The sequence below is a fragment of the Brachypodium distachyon genome, chromosome 1, assembly GCF_000005505.3.
Source record: "Brachypodium distachyon strain Bd21 chromosome 1, Brachypodium_distachyon_v3.0, whole genome shotgun sequence".
Lineage (NCBI taxonomy): Eukaryota > Viridiplantae > Streptophyta > Magnoliopsida > Poales > Poaceae > Brachypodium > Brachypodium distachyon.
The window spans coordinates 30,042,661-30,058,749 of NC_016131.3; the positions used below are offsets into that span (position 1 = coordinate 30,042,661).

At 44.2% G+C, this 16,089-nt stretch overlaps 3 protein-coding genes and 1 pseudogene across 4 annotated transcripts; 1 reads left to right on the forward strand and 3 right to left on the reverse strand.

Moving 5' to 3' along the window:
• The first annotated feature begins 2,404 nt into the window (after window positions 1-2,404).
• On the forward strand, window positions 2,405-5,549 carry LOC100822720 (protein APEM9). Of its 2 annotated transcripts, XR_002961003.1 has the most exons (8): window positions 2,405-2,562; window positions 2,777-2,859; window positions 3,222-3,386; window positions 3,916-3,993; window positions 4,078-4,357; window positions 4,538-4,911; window positions 5,013-5,254; window positions 5,354-5,549. XR_002961003.1 is itself a non-coding variant. In XM_014897886.2 (7 exons), the coding sequence occupies exons 2-7, from the start codon at window positions 2,801-2,803 to the stop codon at window positions 5,140-5,142; spliced, it is 1,086 nt and encodes a 361-aa protein (XP_014753372.1). In that variant the 5' UTR covers window positions 2,405-2,562; window positions 2,777-2,800; the 3' UTR covers window positions 5,143-5,313. The 2 variants fall into 2 exon arrangements, 1 of the variants encoding a protein (XP_014753372.1); XM_014897886.2 differs by lacking the exon at window positions 5,354-5,549 and having other exon boundaries at window positions 5,013-5,313.
• Window positions 5,550-6,756: 1,207 nt separating this feature from the next.
• LOC100825468 lies at window positions 6,757-8,466 on the reverse strand. Its single transcript, XM_003560472.3, has one exon. It carries the CDS (start codon window positions 8,414-8,416, stop codon window positions 6,926-6,928), a length of 1,491 nt encoding a protein of 496 aa, XP_003560520.1. The 5' UTR covers window positions 8,417-8,466; the 3' UTR covers window positions 6,757-6,925.
• Window positions 8,467-10,090: 1,624 nt separating this feature from the next.
• LOC100825776 lies at window positions 10,091-14,162 on the reverse strand (annotated as a pseudogene).
• Window positions 14,163-14,440: 278 nt separating this feature from the next.
• LOC100826090 lies at window positions 14,441-15,898 on the reverse strand. The gene has a single exon (XM_003560473.4). The coding sequence runs from the start codon at window positions 15,896-15,898 to the stop codon at window positions 14,441-14,443; it is 1,458 nt and encodes a 485-aa protein (XP_003560521.1).
• Window positions 15,899-16,089: the final 191 nt, after the last annotated feature.

Below are 16,089 nucleotides of genomic sequence, written 5' to 3' on the forward strand. Positions count from 1 at the left end.
CAAGACAAAATGAGTCTACAACACAATTAATGACACAATGCATGACACCACACATAAGTTACTCTAAGTTACTCCCCTCTATGATCAGCCTAAGCCAGAATGAAGGTACATTAGGCTACTCATAGTGGCAGTAACATAGGTAGTAACATAAGTGCCAACTAAGCAAATTTGGTGATGTGGTATGTTATTAATAAGGAGAAATATTTGTGGTAACTAGATATGTTACCATAATATCACACAAATCAAGATAAGATGAGTCTACAAGCTAATAAATGACATAATGCATGACACCACATATATGCCAGCACAAGATGAATATATGTTACTACTCTAAGTTACTTTCCACTATGACCAGCCTTATGCATGTTAGGGGAGTACAATTTTTAACCCTCTAAATCAGACATAATATAATATTAGGATGTGGTTCCCCTGATATGATGCAAGTTAATGCAGCGATCTCGTTTTATCTAACAGGTAGGAGTGGCAAAATGGTTTTGCTCTCTTCATGGACCAGTAAATTTGACACATTAAATGTGTCAATCTTTCTTTTTTGCATGGTTGTGTCAACTTGGTACAAAATTAAAAGGCTTTCTTTTTAAAATTTGTGATTGCAAACTTTTAGAAAAACAATTTTGTCTGAGGAAAAAATGTCAATAAATAGTCAACTTTTAAAACATTAAACTTACTTTTTACCACTCAAATTATGTATTTGTTTTATGAATATTGACAATCACATAAAGGACTAAAAACGTACATATTTTAAAAAGTAAACAAAATCTCATTCGATGATAGACCTATGTCACACCAGTGGCTTGATGGTAGGAGATAGTCTGTTCTCAGCGTTTATGTTCAGTACGAAGTTTTGATGTCAATCATCTGATGTGCATTTTAATCTACAATATACGCCCATGTGTTTAGTGAGAAAGCACAAGACGGCATGACTTGAAGACGGTAGTGACCCCGTGCTCATCCACTGTTATGTGTAATAAAATGATGGAAGAATACATGAGGATAAATATTGCCAGTACGGGTATTAATTATTTAAATGATGATCAAAATCATTTCTTTCAAAGAAAAAAAAACAAGCAGCCTTGTGCGTCAGATACTCGCCACATTTTTATTTGGTTAAAAATATGCAAGGTATCAAATATATCAAAGCCAATAACTTCGAAAAAATAAAACTATTTGAGGCCATACCGATTCCACCGTCTGCACAACTGGGCGCTAGCGGGGGTCTGAACATACCGATTCTCTGATTTCCAATGTGAGGGGGCTATTGCCACACCACCGTGTAAGGGTCATCTAGACCAACATCAATGGTCCCCAAGGAGTTGTTGGGCGTGCCGGAGAGTGTTGTTGTCAGTCTAGGCCAAATGATAAACCAATCCCTCTTGCATCCCAAGCCACGACAACAACAAGCAAAAGGTACTCTACAATTTTTTTGGCCCTGAACAAAAGTTCGATCTCTGTTTGGATGATTTTCATTTCCTAAATAAGTTAATATCTCTTTATCCACTCTAGTTTATTGTTCTTGACAAAATTAGCTAACTCGTAGAAAAACAAACCTCCACAAGCAGAATTTTTTAGCTAGCCAAATGTTTGCTTGGTAAGCCTCAAACTAGGCGACATAAATTAAACTGGCACGACTGATCCTCGGAAGATTTCAGATAGCCTGCTAAGGGTGAAATAATTTTCAGAAACTTTGACGCAAAACATGACAAACTTGTTTTCCCAAAACTTTGTTCATTTCTTCCTCCGCCGGGCAATGTCAGGCGTCTCGATTCCTTACATTCGCGTGCACACACACATGGATTTCCAGCTATGGAGTTCACAATACCTGTCTCCGTACAGAACATTGCAGCACATGCCAAGAACAGCCCAACTGCCCAAGACCCATAGGATTGACCTTGACCCAAGGACTTCTTTTTAAATTTAGAAATGGACCAAAAGACTTGAAAGATCAAAATCACCCTATTCCGGTCAAATTTATGCGGCTTTACATGTTCAAAAAGGATCGATGGTATGCTTTACTATTCTTTTGAATTGAAGTTCCTGTCAATGCATGATAAGGGGAGGGCTGACATTCTAGATTAAAACTTTCTGCTTCTCATGTTAGTCATGCTTTGACTCGACTGCATATACTTGAACCTCTCCATAGTCATCATATTTCTCGAAGCTGTCTCTGCAAAAATCTTGCTTTTTGAAAACTGTCCATTTCTCTCTTTTTTTAGAATTTTTTTTGAGACACTGTGAAAACTAATCAATTATTTTCAGAACAATTAGATACTATATGGGCCGGAAACCGATCTAACATGTGCACGGAGGCCCATCTAAAACAACCTCCCACATCTCGGCCCAATTGGGCCGCTTGCGCGCGAGCTCTAATTCTAATCCAGGCCGGCCTGCGCGCGACGTCACCGTAGCCTGCCGTCTCCGTCGCAGCTCGCCGACGACTCCGACCGCGCGGCTCCGCCCCGCTCCTCTCCGACTGCCGCGGAGCTCGCCGACGCCAAGGATTCGTCATCTCCTTCTCCCTTGGGAGGTCTTGGAATCCTTTCCCCGGTGAGTCGGACTGGTACAGATTCAGCGCGTCAGTTATCCACTCCGACCACAATTCTTCCCCCAATTGTCTATCTCGGTCTCGCTTCCCCCTTCGTGTTCCTCTCGACTCCGTCCCCAACCATCTCTCCCTCTCTCTCCGCCGCCGAAACCGGCAGGAGCAGCGCGGCGCTCTCCGTGGTGTGGAAACTAAGGGCTAGCTATATATACTCGCCAGGGAGAAGCGGGGAGCGCGCGGATCATGGGGACTTCGGCGGCCCAGGAGTCGGATCTCTGGAAGCGAATCGATGACGCCGAGTGGTGAGATTCCTCCTCCTTTTGCTCCAATTTTCGCTACTCGCTTTGTGCTTCCTGGTTGTACTTGTTCATCCTGCTTGCTCATCGGCCATGTAAATTGAATCAGTGAATTATAGGTGCCTTTTGTATTACACTAGCTAGTGACCTATGCCATGTAGCCTCCTTCACTTGAGAAGTGTAGGATAGGCGGTTTACCCAGGCTAGTTTCTGAAGATGCTTGCCATGCTAATTATATTAGGTAAAAAGATGGAGCAGTAAACCATGTTGTGTTTTTCTTGTTTAGCTAAGCATGCAAGTTTTCCAGAAGAAGAAATAAAAAATATTGGAACTTGTTTACTTACTCTGTTGCTATCCTCATGACGCAGCTATCTGGTCAGCGGATCCTTTGATCATGCGGTTTTGGTGGCATTATCTGTATCTGATAAAATTCGAGCAGAAGCTTTCGGACAAGTATATGATGATGATGAGCTTTTGGAAATGCTTGAATTAGCTGGGATTGTACTCGTTCAGGCACTTAAAGAGCTCAGAAGGTAAAATCCCTCCTGTTACTAAGCCCTCATGATCTAATCAATATTCAATAATTTTTATGTGCTGAATATGATAAGGATGTTGATCAAGCAGAAAGTTTTAATGCCGCAACAACAACAAAAATACCGGCTAATTGGTTACCTTTATGGGTTTACTTGATTTACAAAAGGAAAAACATTACCGGCATCTATGTAATTATATGCGATTTATTGCTTATTGCCTCAAAATGGTAAATGAAATGTAATATTGACTTGTTTCCGACATGGGCCCTATGATTGCACAATTCTGATACGTGTCTCAACTCTCAACTATTAGCTCCTGGATAAATGGGGCAAACTAAGATAGATATGTAGGACAGAAAACATTTAATCCAGGTATTTATATGGATGCTTATGAAACTTTACATTGTATATGGTGAAGTTCTTGCGTACTGATGCTGTAGACATGTGCTATTCATTATGTATAACATTTGCATATAATTTGATGCCTGGTTTTTATTCTAATACTAACACTTTATGCTAACCGTTACAGGACACATGAGATGTTTATTCAGCTTAAAGCTATGTATGGTTCAGTAGCATCAGTACCTGTGAAAATCTTCCTGACAGGGTACCTGTTACACAAAATTCTCATATGTTTTTTCTTCTTCATGCTTCCCCCTTTCGGTATAATTGACAGGTATCTTTCTTATAGGGCTACCATGCTAATGGCAGAAGGATCTGGGCCTGACCTTCGATCAATCTTTGAGGAGTACCTTGCTAAATGGAGATATACAGATGATCAACTTTATGTATTAAATGGAGAACAGGAAAGATCCTCAGATGGTCTTATTGTTAAATTAACTATGACAACTGAGGAGTATTTGGAGGTGGCAGAATTGTATACGGTTACATTCCTTACTATTGCCTCCCATGAGCCTGAAACTGCCATCTCATGGGTAGAAAAAGCAGAATTGATTGAGCAAGATCGACAGGTAATTTTTGTTATCGAGTATGTTAATGGTAGATACTATAGAATGCAATTTAGAACCTACCATGTTTTCATCTCGTTTTCTGTAAACATTAATTGTGGCATTCCTTTATCTTTCCCTTTAGTTTAGCCTTAAGTTTTGCTTTTGCTTGCATCATTAAGTTGTTTCTTAATTTTCCTACAGGAGCTACTAAGAAAACTTAATGCATTACAAGCAGCAGCAAATAAAAAGTCATCTGCTACTACAGGAGCAAAACAATCAGCAGAAAGGAATCTTCCTGCCTCTGTGAATGGCCCAACACCGTCAACACATGAGGATGCTCCTACAAGCACCACATGTGCACCCAACGGGAAAACACATGGCTTACCAAAGTCCATTGAGCCTTCCCTTCAACATGTCACAAATAAATTTGATCCCCTGTTTTGGTGGTTTCATTCCATCCGCATAAAGCTTGGTAAAGTGCATATTGTTCTACCAAGTGGTAAGCTAATGCTTCTATTCTCACTGCTGTTCTCCACAGTCTACATTCTCCGGAGGAAAAGTGCTGGCTTGAAGAGGTAAGGTTTCATCTACATGCAATAGACTTCTATTATCAATAACATCTTGTGCGGTTTAGTGATCCAAGTGAATATTTTTCATACGAATCTGTACCACACAGGGCTGTATTCCAACATGCTTCATCCCTGCGACGAGCGTTCCTCGATGCCCTGCAACTTGCATTCTCTGTCCAGATGAACCCGCTGGCTGCTGTTCAACAAGTGCCACAAGCTCCTCGAGGAAGCTGGTGATACAATGTACTTAATCAGTCCCAACATGTAACTAGTGACATCAAGAATTCAAATTTGACGTATGTGATACCAGTCGCTTTTTGTGCTACTCAAAAGTGTACGGCAGTATAAAGTAAGTATGCCAAATACATCAAGGCAATTCTCTAGTTTCGCCATTCCCAATTTTTAGAATTTCTGTTCAGATTTTGCTCTATCTTGTTGGTCTGTTCAGGTCGGCTTTCAGTCAAGTTGCAGCTATAGCAAGTGAGTCCATGCTTGCCATTTCGCTTTTTCTCTGTCTCTCTCTCTGATACTAGTTCAGAATTTTTTGGCTCCATAGATCCAAATCGATCTGTCAGGGAGACAGTAGGTTATTCTAGGGTAAAACAATTTTTTTACCGCATAAAACAGGAATTAAAGCTGTTTTAGAACATGGGATCACTGCTAGACGCATAAACGTACAATGGAAGTAGAGTCGGAGTAGCATATTGGTGCAGATGTAGCTGTACTACCTGCTTCTCCTTGCATGTTTCGTATGAGGAGGAACGTCGCACACCGGATTGGACGGCTTGGATGTGAGAGGTGTGATTGACTAGGGTTTAGAGGATTATGAATTTACCTTAGTCATAACTCTAAATCTCTAATACCTATGCCTCTCCGCCTTATGTGGACAATGGACACCCCCTGAATAAGCTTCTCACTTGGAGGCTTATCAGGACTCAGCCCCACTTTAAATTCGGATCACCGTACAAATCAGGTTCCAACCTGTTCACCGTGTGATCCTATAACTTCACGACCATCTGAACATACAATGAGTACTCCTGCTTGGTTGTTAGTTGGTAGCAGCCCCTAGCAGTACATGCCAACTCCTAAGTGCTCATCTGAATCTTTACAATGTTCATACATATGTATTCGCTTTCCCTCACGGTATATGCCAGTTAAGCTCGAGACAAGCACTTGTCATCCTTTGCATAACTCAACCACTCTTCTCGTTAATGTGAATCAGAATCCTAGGCCGGCTTAAGTAGTATCACTCTGCAATTTTGCATCCCATCTCTTGAGAGCTGGAAGATATATCTCCTTCATGATGACAAATTCCGTCTTGGCTGGTCATGGTCATGACTTGCAACATGATTCACGACCAACCCTAAAGCTACATTTATGACCATCTAGTTATGGAGCAGCGTTTGACAACCCCTAAGTAGGTTGATCCACATCTCAAGAACACATGACCATCTCACCTATTTTTTTGACAGCACCACCTCATGTTTAAGAAATCACATACAAATTGTAGCTATCCAACAGATGACAGTTTTCGCCGTGTCTCAAAATAAGTCCACAGAACCCCTGTTTTCCAACAGGTATTCATACTGTTGGTTTGACATCTCCAAGACCATACCATGACCGGTAAAACATCCTCATCAGCTATATATGTTTCCTTGTAAAGAAAAATATCCTCTTTATCTATTGTTTTATCTATTTCTGTACAATATATCCACGGCCTTGTAAATGAGCTGAAGGTGGCGCTACATACCCTTGGTCATGAGCTGGCGGACTGGGGCTAGTTTTATGCAGAAGCATAACAACGACGAGTATTTGATTAACACTCAAATGGAATTAAAATTGCAAATGAAATAGAAAAATAGGTAGAGTGGAAGGAAATTCGGAGAAAACAACAGCTGAATATACAACAGATATTTTCCTCAAAAAAAATGTATAACAGCTGCACGTACGCTACCCTACATGCCTCGCAGGTCATGACACAAGATCAGAACATTATCTAAAGAAAAGAAATGTTACAATATCAGACAGGGGCTCCTTGACGTTTTCTCCCTGACACGGTAACATCTTGAGGCAAATCATGATCGCTACAACTTTCGACCAAGTGCGCAAATCTACTGTAAGGAGGCATCCTCGATTCCCATGTCAAGAGACTGAACTCCTCTTTTGGCCTGCCGGTGGGATTGACCAGCAGTTCCCGAAGTGTCACTACCTTTCGTGATTTTGTCTTCATTGAATCATTTTTCATCATATTGCTGCTACGGGTACAAGGTGCAATGCGGATTGGAGACGATGCGTGCAAAGCGAAGTCGGTTATGTCGATCGTGTGGCCTTGCTGGAAATGCAAGTTTGGAGGAGCCCCGTGTACTGAGATATTCTTCTGAATCACTCTTCTGTGCCTGCTGAGCATGCAGTGCCAGAATTGAATATTCAAATTCGTTCTTAATACATCAGCAACTGCATTCGCTGCGACGAGTGACCCTCCCGATTGCAACTCCTTGGCAAATTCTTCTGCAATTCGTACTAGACGTGGGTACTGTGCCATGTCTGCACTTCCGAATGCAAGTGTCTTGAAGAGGTACCAGAACTCCTCGTAAGGGATGGGGTTGAGAAAAATTGGCTTCACTGATCCAAATCTGGCGGTTCTTTGATGTCTACTAACAATGATCACCTTGCTTCCTGTATTGGTTTCCTTGACGAAGGAGTGAAACTTATTCCAGTCCTCGTCAGCTACATCTGAATCTAATTTAACAATTACCAATATCATCCCTGACATGGTGCTCCTCTGATCCAGATCCAGTACTCTCAATAAGCTATCTCCATTCAAGTGCACAACCGAAGCAAACCTTGAGCGAACTCTTTCATCGCCACATACATGTGCCACCAAAGTTTTCTTCCCAACTGCTATACTGCCTATGATCGGAAGAACAGCTGGAGCATGACCGGGAGGGTTGTGCTGCAACAAGAAGCTCAATAGCTTTTGCTTCTCGGCGTGGCGGCCAAACATGAAGTTGTCGGTGTAAAGATATGCATCATATGGTCTGCGTGACAGGCGCTCACATCCACCCAAAAGCACAACAAATTCTGCCATGTTTGCCATAACAATTTCTAAAGTTTCCAAGGAACGATGCAACTCAAGGTGCATGATCTTGCCATTTGAAGAAGTGTCAGCTGTGCGAGAACGTTTGAGAGGAAGGGAGAAAGGCAAATTGGTCGTGCCGCTAACCTTATTGACGCCTTTTTCCTCGTGGGCTTGGTACCTGAAGGCGTCCAACACATGGTAGGCTCGATACATGGCCTCTGAGAGCATCTTGAGCTGCATCAACATGCCAGAGTTGGTGATGTATCTTCCATCTGCTTCCTCAACAACAGTGCTAACTCTCATCAGAAGACGTTGCAACGTCTCCACTGCCTTCTCCTCGGACCGAGCACGCGTTGACCGGTACCTGTCCATTAGGAAGGAGATGAACCGGGTCACGAGTTCACTTGTAACTGCAGATATGGCAACCTCCATGGCGAGCTTTGGAGTCTAGCAGATGGCTGATGATGGAAATGGTAGGGAGATTATTCCCTCTGTTGAAGTAGTTGTTGTGAATGCCACTGAACGCACCCAGATGTACTTGTTTGAACGTTCAAACATTCTAGCGTGTTTGACAAGGACAAGCCAACTGCCATGTTTGATAGTGGTCTCAAAATAAGTCTGGTTAACCCATGTTTTCAACAAACCGTGACCGACGAAACATGGTCGTCAGCTCTGTGTGTGTCATATGTTTACCAACCAGGAAGCACTTTAGAATAATCAGTACTACATGATACGGAGTTCCACAAACAATTCATAACTAATCAATACTCCCTCCTATCCATAATAACTGTCGCTGATTTATGTAGAATGTTGTACTATTTTTTTTCCACCCGGGATTTCCCCCATTTCCATTATGAAAATAACTGAAATACAAAGTCTTTTGCGAACCCAGATACAGGATTGAGAGATTGAGGGGATAAAGCAAAAGACAGAACACTACTAAGTGAGCAGAAAACCCATTGACCAGCGCCCGCAATCGGAAGGCTGACTACGGGACAAAAACCTGCTCCTAACTACAGCCCTAACAGAAATTTAGAAGCCAACACAGGCACAGTATTACAGCCCACACGAGCAACAGACAAAAGCAGAAGTTCAGCCCAACAGCAGAGGACTTCACCGAGAACATCAAACAGCAAAACACAGCAAGTCCCTGGCCCCAACCCAGCTCATGCGGCACATCCATGGTCGTAGTCGTGGAGACCCCCTCATTCAAACTCCTCATAAGCATCTGAGCATTGGCAATCAGCTTCTTGGCGCCATCCTTCAAAGCCCCGGCGTCACCTTCTTTGTGTAAACATGCCCAAGAAATAAGATATGCACATGCAGTAAACACAATCTCAAAAGGGGATCTAAGCTTTTACTTTTCGAAGGTAACACAGTTCCGACAATTCCAGGTTGCCCAAGTAACAGCTGCCAATCCAACAACAAAAAACCTATCTCCACCAGGAAGAAAGGCATGCATCCAAGCGAAGAACTGCCATAGCGAGGTGGGAACAACAGAAGTTCCAAACAAAGAACCAACCACCCCCTCCACTTTAGAAACTGAGCAAGAAAAGAACAAATGCTTGGCAGTTTCAATTTGACCATAGAAAGAACAAATAGGAGAGCTTGCCAGTTTTCCGTTGCATACATTCCTTAGTAAGTACAGAATCCTGAAACAATAACCACAGGAAAATCTGAAGGGGCATTTTTGCTTTCCAGATCCATTTATTATGAGCATCATGTAAGTTCCTTTCAAGCCAGCGATACAAGGATTTCACAGTAAATCTGCCAGAATTTTCATGAGCCCACAGCGTTGAATCATGATCAGAAGCAGTGCTGTGGGCTCATGAAAATTCTGTCAGATTTACAGACTTATAACCAACACTTATTATAAGCTTTGTACTAAATCAGCGGCACTTATTATGAATCGGAGGAAGAGTATTAAAGATAGTATTCAAGAACATCACTTAGTAAATCGTCGAAAGAAAAAAAAAATAGTAATCTCTATGATTGCGTGTAGGTCATTTCTACGGATCATCCAAATCTATCGATGATGATTACCTTACTTCCTCTGATGCCCATTCTTGTGCCAAACAAGTGTAACCTTGTCCAGTCCTCACCGCCTATATCTAAAACGAACTCAACGACTACTGATCCCTACAACGGTATACACGATATACACTTAACAGCTGCAACCTCTCCACTGCTTTCTCCCACAAACGTGCACGGCCTGAGTGGTACCTGTCAATCAAGAATGAGACGAACCAATCTGGTGAGGAAAGCTCATAATTTAGTTGGACAAATTGGCCTCTGTCAGTTGAAAAACCAGCGGTCTGCAGCATTGACAAAATCACTGACTGCAATTATGACACCGTAGTGTGTTTAAAGGACATGCCAACTGCCAAGATGAGCGCGGATGCTATGGAGACGATGGTCACAACCTCATAGGAGTCAGCTGTTCCAACTTAAATCTGCCTGTGAAAGTAGCCGTCGAAATGCCTATGCCATGTTCTCTAGTGGTGAGAGCACCATAACAAGTTTTGCAAATTATGTGGAGAGGGTGCTAGTTCTCGAGGACAGGGTGCTATTTTTGCAGATTATGCGGAGAGAAGCACAGTCGTTGGAGAAGTTTTTTATTTATTTTTATGGGAAAAACATAGAGGAGGCCATGACAGTAAAATTCTGTTAATAAAAGAATATGTACAAGGAAGGGAAAATACATAAGGAAAAAAAATGCCCTATACAACTTAGGGGGTAAGGTAATCCAGTCAGGAAACTATGCAACCAGCCATGATCGGCTTAGACTTAAAAGCATTCCCCAAGAATCTAGGCTGGGAGTAAACCCCATCGGAAATTTTCTTATTGCGCTGCTTCCAAATCTGCCAAGCTGTCGAGACAAAAGCTTCTCTGAAAAAATGCCTACAGAAGATGTCCTTGACACTGGCAACGAGGATGTGGAGTTCAAAGTGGGAGCCAAGCTGAATACGGATGTAGGCCCAACAAGATCTGCTGAAGTCGCTTAATATTTTTTTTAAATGCCTCTTTATCCATAGTTTTATCTATTTTTATACATCGGTCTTGCAATTTTTTTGAAGATGGCTCTACAAACCCCACGAGCAGCAAACCGAGGCTAGTATTATGTAGAAGCGTGACAGCCGCGAGTATTTGATTAACACCCGGACGAAATTAAAGTTGCAAATGCAATAGGAAAAAGGGAGAGTAAAGGAAATCTGGAGAAAACCATTGGCTAACTGGCTAACCGTTTTGGACTCTGTCAAGCTACTGTTTTTTTTTTGACTTTAAACTGCAAGAGCTACGCGATTGCAGTCCGACAGTATATAGATATATAGTTTTTACAAAGTGAGACACCGAATTGCGACCTTCAAGCATCGAACTCTGGTGGGCTGAGAGCACAAATCACACCTGGCTGGCTGACCACCCAATTTATGCTTGGTTCTCCTGTCAAGCTACCGTTGTCATGAGTCATGACAGCATATAATTTTTGCATATATCTGAATACACAACAGCTGCATGTTACGCTACATGAGTCAATGGTACAATATCAGATCATTATCTGAAAACAAATGTTGCAATGTCAGACAGGGACTCCTCGACGTTTCCTCCCTGACAAGGTAACACCGTGAGGCAGATCTTGATTAGTAGAACTTGCAGCCAAGTGAACATATCTAGTCAAGAAACTGAACTCTGTTGACCTGTCTGTGGGATCGACTAGCAGTTCCCAAAGTGTCACTACCTTTGGTAATTCTGTCTTCATCAAATCATTTGCAAAGCGAAGTCGGTTATGTCGATTGAGTGGCCTTGATGGAAACGCAAGTTTGGAGGAACCCCGTGTACGGAGAGGTTCTTTTGAATCACTCTTCTCTGTCGGTTGAGCACGCAAAGCCAGAACTGAACATTCAGGTTCCTTCTTAGTACATCCGCATACGCATTCGCTGCAATGAGGGAACCTCCTGATTGCAACTCCTCGGCAAATTCTTCTGCTATTCGTACTAGGTGTGGGTGTTGTGCTGGGTCGTCGCTTCCGAATGCAAGTGTCTTGAAGAGGTACCAGAATTCATCGTAAGGGAGGGGGTTGAGAAAAAATGGCTTCACTGATCCAAATCTGGCGATTCTTTGATGGAAATAAGTCCATTTTACCCTCTGAACTTATCGCAAAGTTCAAAAAACACCCTGAACTCTGAACCCGGATATTTTACCCCTCTGAACTTTCAAAACCATGCACCCGACCCCCCTCTGCATGTATCCGGCGGTTTTGCTGTGTTGAAGGTGGTTTTGACCCGTTGACTGCCACGGTGGCGCTGCCACGTGGCACAAGTCGTTGATATCCCCCTCCTCGAGCCCGACTCCTCTTATTCTCAGCATGTGGGCGGTGGCGGCACTGGCGGCGAGTGGAGATGCCGTCGTCCATGGGCACTGCGGCGAGGGCCTTCACCTACGCGGCTCTGTTCCCGATCAACGTAGTCAAGACCCACCTCAGAGTCCAGACTCGCGCCACCTCCCGCGGCTCGTGGCAGGTCTTCCTCAAGAGGGGAGTAGAGGGGCGAGCAAAAGGGAGGCGCAGAGGAGCAGCGCGCGAGAGAGAAGGGGAGGGTGGTGCAGTAGAGAGAGAAGAGGAAGGTGAGGAGGAAGATGCTTGGTGGCAGCAGCGGTGAAGCAGACAAGTTTCCCTCTCGCCCCCGCCCGATTCTCTTCTGCAGGGGTCGATTCCATCTCTCTCCCGCTGATCCTAAAGAAAGGAACAGAATCAAAATCAGAGGGCAAAGGCAGAGAGCAAATGAAACCGAACAGCAGAAAAGAAAGGAAGAGCTTGCCTCATAAAGCATCGACCTGGTAGAGGATCCGGAGGTCCACGACATTGCAGATTCGCCGGCGGCAGCGGAACTGACTGGAAGCAGCCGGTGCGAGCTTCGGGGTTGATGCGGAGGGAGAGAAATGAGCAGGAAGCGCGGCGGATTTGACAAGGAAGCTAGCCGGCAGGACAGATTGGACCGGGGGTGGTGGCGGCGACGAACTAGGTTGCTGTTGGGTTCGCCATAGAAGAAGTCGGGATAAGAAGAGAGTGAGAAAAGATACGCTTGCCAGCATGGCGATCAAATGTGTCAAAACCACTTTCAACACAGCGAAACAGCCTCAAAATAGGCAGAGGGTGTCGAGTGCACGGTTTTGAAAGTTAAGGGGGGTTAAATACCCGGTTTTGGACTTCAGGGTGTTTTTTGGACTTTGTGATAAGTTCAGGGGGGTAAAATGGACTTATTTCTTCTTTGATGTCTGCTAACAATGATCACCTTGCTTCCTGTATTGGTTTTATTGAAAAAAGAGCGAAACTTGTTCCAGTCCTCATCAGCTACATCTGAATCAAATTCAACAATTACCAATATCATCCCTGACATGGTGTTTCCGTGGTCCAGTACTCTCAATAGGCTATCTCCATTTAAGTGCACAATCGAAGCAAATCGCGAGCGAACTCTTTCGTCGCCACATACATGAGCCACCAGAGTTTTCTTCCCAACTGCTATACTGCCTATGACCGGAAGAACAGCCGGAGCATCACAGGGAGGGTTGTGCTGCAACAAGAAGCTCAATAGCTTCTGCTTCTCGCCGTGGCGGCCAAACATGAAGTTGTCGGTGTAAAGATATGCATCGTATGGTCTGCGTGACAAGCGCTCGCATCCACCCAAAAGCACAACAAATTCTGTCGTGTTCGCTACAGCAGTTTCTAAGGTTTCCAATGCACGATGTAACTCAAGGTGTATGATCTTGCCATTTGAAGAACTAGCAGCTGTGCGAGAACGTTTGAGAGGTCTTGTCGCTAACCTCTTTGACGTTCTTGTCCTTGAGGGCTCGGCACTTGAAGGTGTCCAGCACATGGTAGGCTCGATACATGGCCTCTGAGAGCATCTTGAGCTGCATTAACATCCCGGAGTTGGCGATGTATCTGCCATCTGCCTCCTAATTAACGGTGCCAACTCTCATAAGAAGATGTTGCAACCTCTGCACTGCCTTCTCCTCGGATCGAGCACGCCTTGATCGGTACTTGTCCATCAGGAAGGAAACGAACCGACTCACAAGTTCGCTCGTAAATGCGGATATCGCAACCTCCATAGCGAGTTTTGGAGTCTAAGAGATGGCTGGTTATGGAAATGGCAGGGAGACTCATCTATCTTCTGAATCGGTTGTTCTGAATGCATCGAGAAAACAATGGTGTTCAGCAGTGACGAGATCACTGGCTGCAAGGCTGACACGCACCCAGGTGTACTTGTTTGAACGTTCAAAGTTCAAACACCCTAGCGTATTTGACAAGGACAGGCCAACCGCCACGTTTTTTTTCTGGATACATCCAGGCATAGAATATTTTCTACAAAACTAGTCGTCTTAAAAGAATACAGCTAAAGGGTTAATACATTACACCTGACCAACCAATTACACTGTCCATATGATACATGCTTAATAATACTAAAAGGGCACTCGTTGACGCTTGGTCCCAGGCAGAGGAGGATTCTGATCAGAACTCGAAAGAATGTGATCAAATGAAGTATAAGGTGGAATCCTTGATTCAAATGCCACTAGAGTCATGCCCACTCTTGGCATAGGATCAACAAACAAATCTGTAAATGTCACCTTTGGCAATTCCCTTTTGACGACATCACTGTCTGAACAATTCCAAACTAATTTCAGTGGAGAAGCTGGGCACGGAACAAAGTCCCTCACGTCTATCTCAAGACCTCTCTCGAGACGTAGCTTTGGATGCTCACCATACATATAGAAGTTCCTCTCCACTAGCCTGGTACACCTGTTTAATACGGATAACCAGAAATGGGCATTCAGATCTGTTCTCAGGACATCAGCGAACAAGATAGCAGCGAGGATCGACCATCTGGATTGCAGCTCGATGGCAATTCTGTCTGCTATCTGTGCTAACCGAGGATGATGATCTATCGGGTTAGCGCTCCCGAATGCGAGTGCCTTGAAGAGGTAGCTGAACTCCGGGTATGTCAGGGCATTGAGAAAAATCGGCTTCACTGTCCCAAATTCTTCTGCTCTTTTAAGGCGACTAATGATTATCACCTTGCTTCCTCTGTCCATCCTTGCCACATAGGAATAAAACGTGGCCCAATCTTTGTCATCTACATATGACACAATCTCAACAACTACCAATGTCCTCCCTGACACGAGAATTCCACTGTCTGCTATTCTGTAAAAGTCGGAATCATTCAAGCGCAGAATCGAAGAGAAGCGTGATTGGACCCTCTCGTCCTTGCACACGTGTGCTACCAAAGTTCTCTTCCCCACCGCGAGACCACTGATGATTGGAAGAACGGCCGGCGCAGAAGAAGCATGAGCAGGACAATCTTGCAAGAGGAAGTTTAGGAGCATTTGCTTCTCGGCGTGGCGGCCAAACAAGAAGTTGTCAATGTAAAGATATGTGTCGTATGGTCTACGCGGCAGCATATGGTCGCATCCGCCCAAAATCATAACAAACTCCTTCATGCTAGCAACAACAGTCTCTAAACTCTCCAGTGCACCTTGCAACTCCATGTGCTTTGTAGCACCACCGCCGCCATGAATGATGCGCCAACGCTTGATCCGAGATGATACGCTGATGCTACCTTCTTGTCCATCATCATCATCTTCTTCCTCCTCGAGAGAACTGTACCTTGATGCGCCCAGCGCCCAGTAGCCTCGGTACATGGCCTCTGCCAGCACCTTGAGCTGCGCCAGCATCCCGGAGTTGGTGATGTACCGCCCATCTGCCTCTTCCACAACGGTGCGAGCTCTCAAGAGCAGCAGCTGCAGCCTCTCCAGTCGCTTCTCGTCGGACGACGATCCGTTGCATGGGTAGTACTTGTTCGCGAGGAAGGATATGAATCTGTTCACGAGCTCGTTGGTTACCACGGATATTGCGAGATCCATTCTCTAAACTATATCCTCCAATCTGTAATGAGTAAGCGTGGTGGGTGTGGCCGTGTGGAGTTGGAGAGAGAGAGAGAGAGAGAGAGAGAGAGAGAGAGGCTAGGCAGGCAGGAATATCTAGCAGGAGTCTCAGGTTTGTCAAGTCTGAAGACTCTCTGTCGCCGTCCTACAGTTGCTAAAGAATCCGGAGT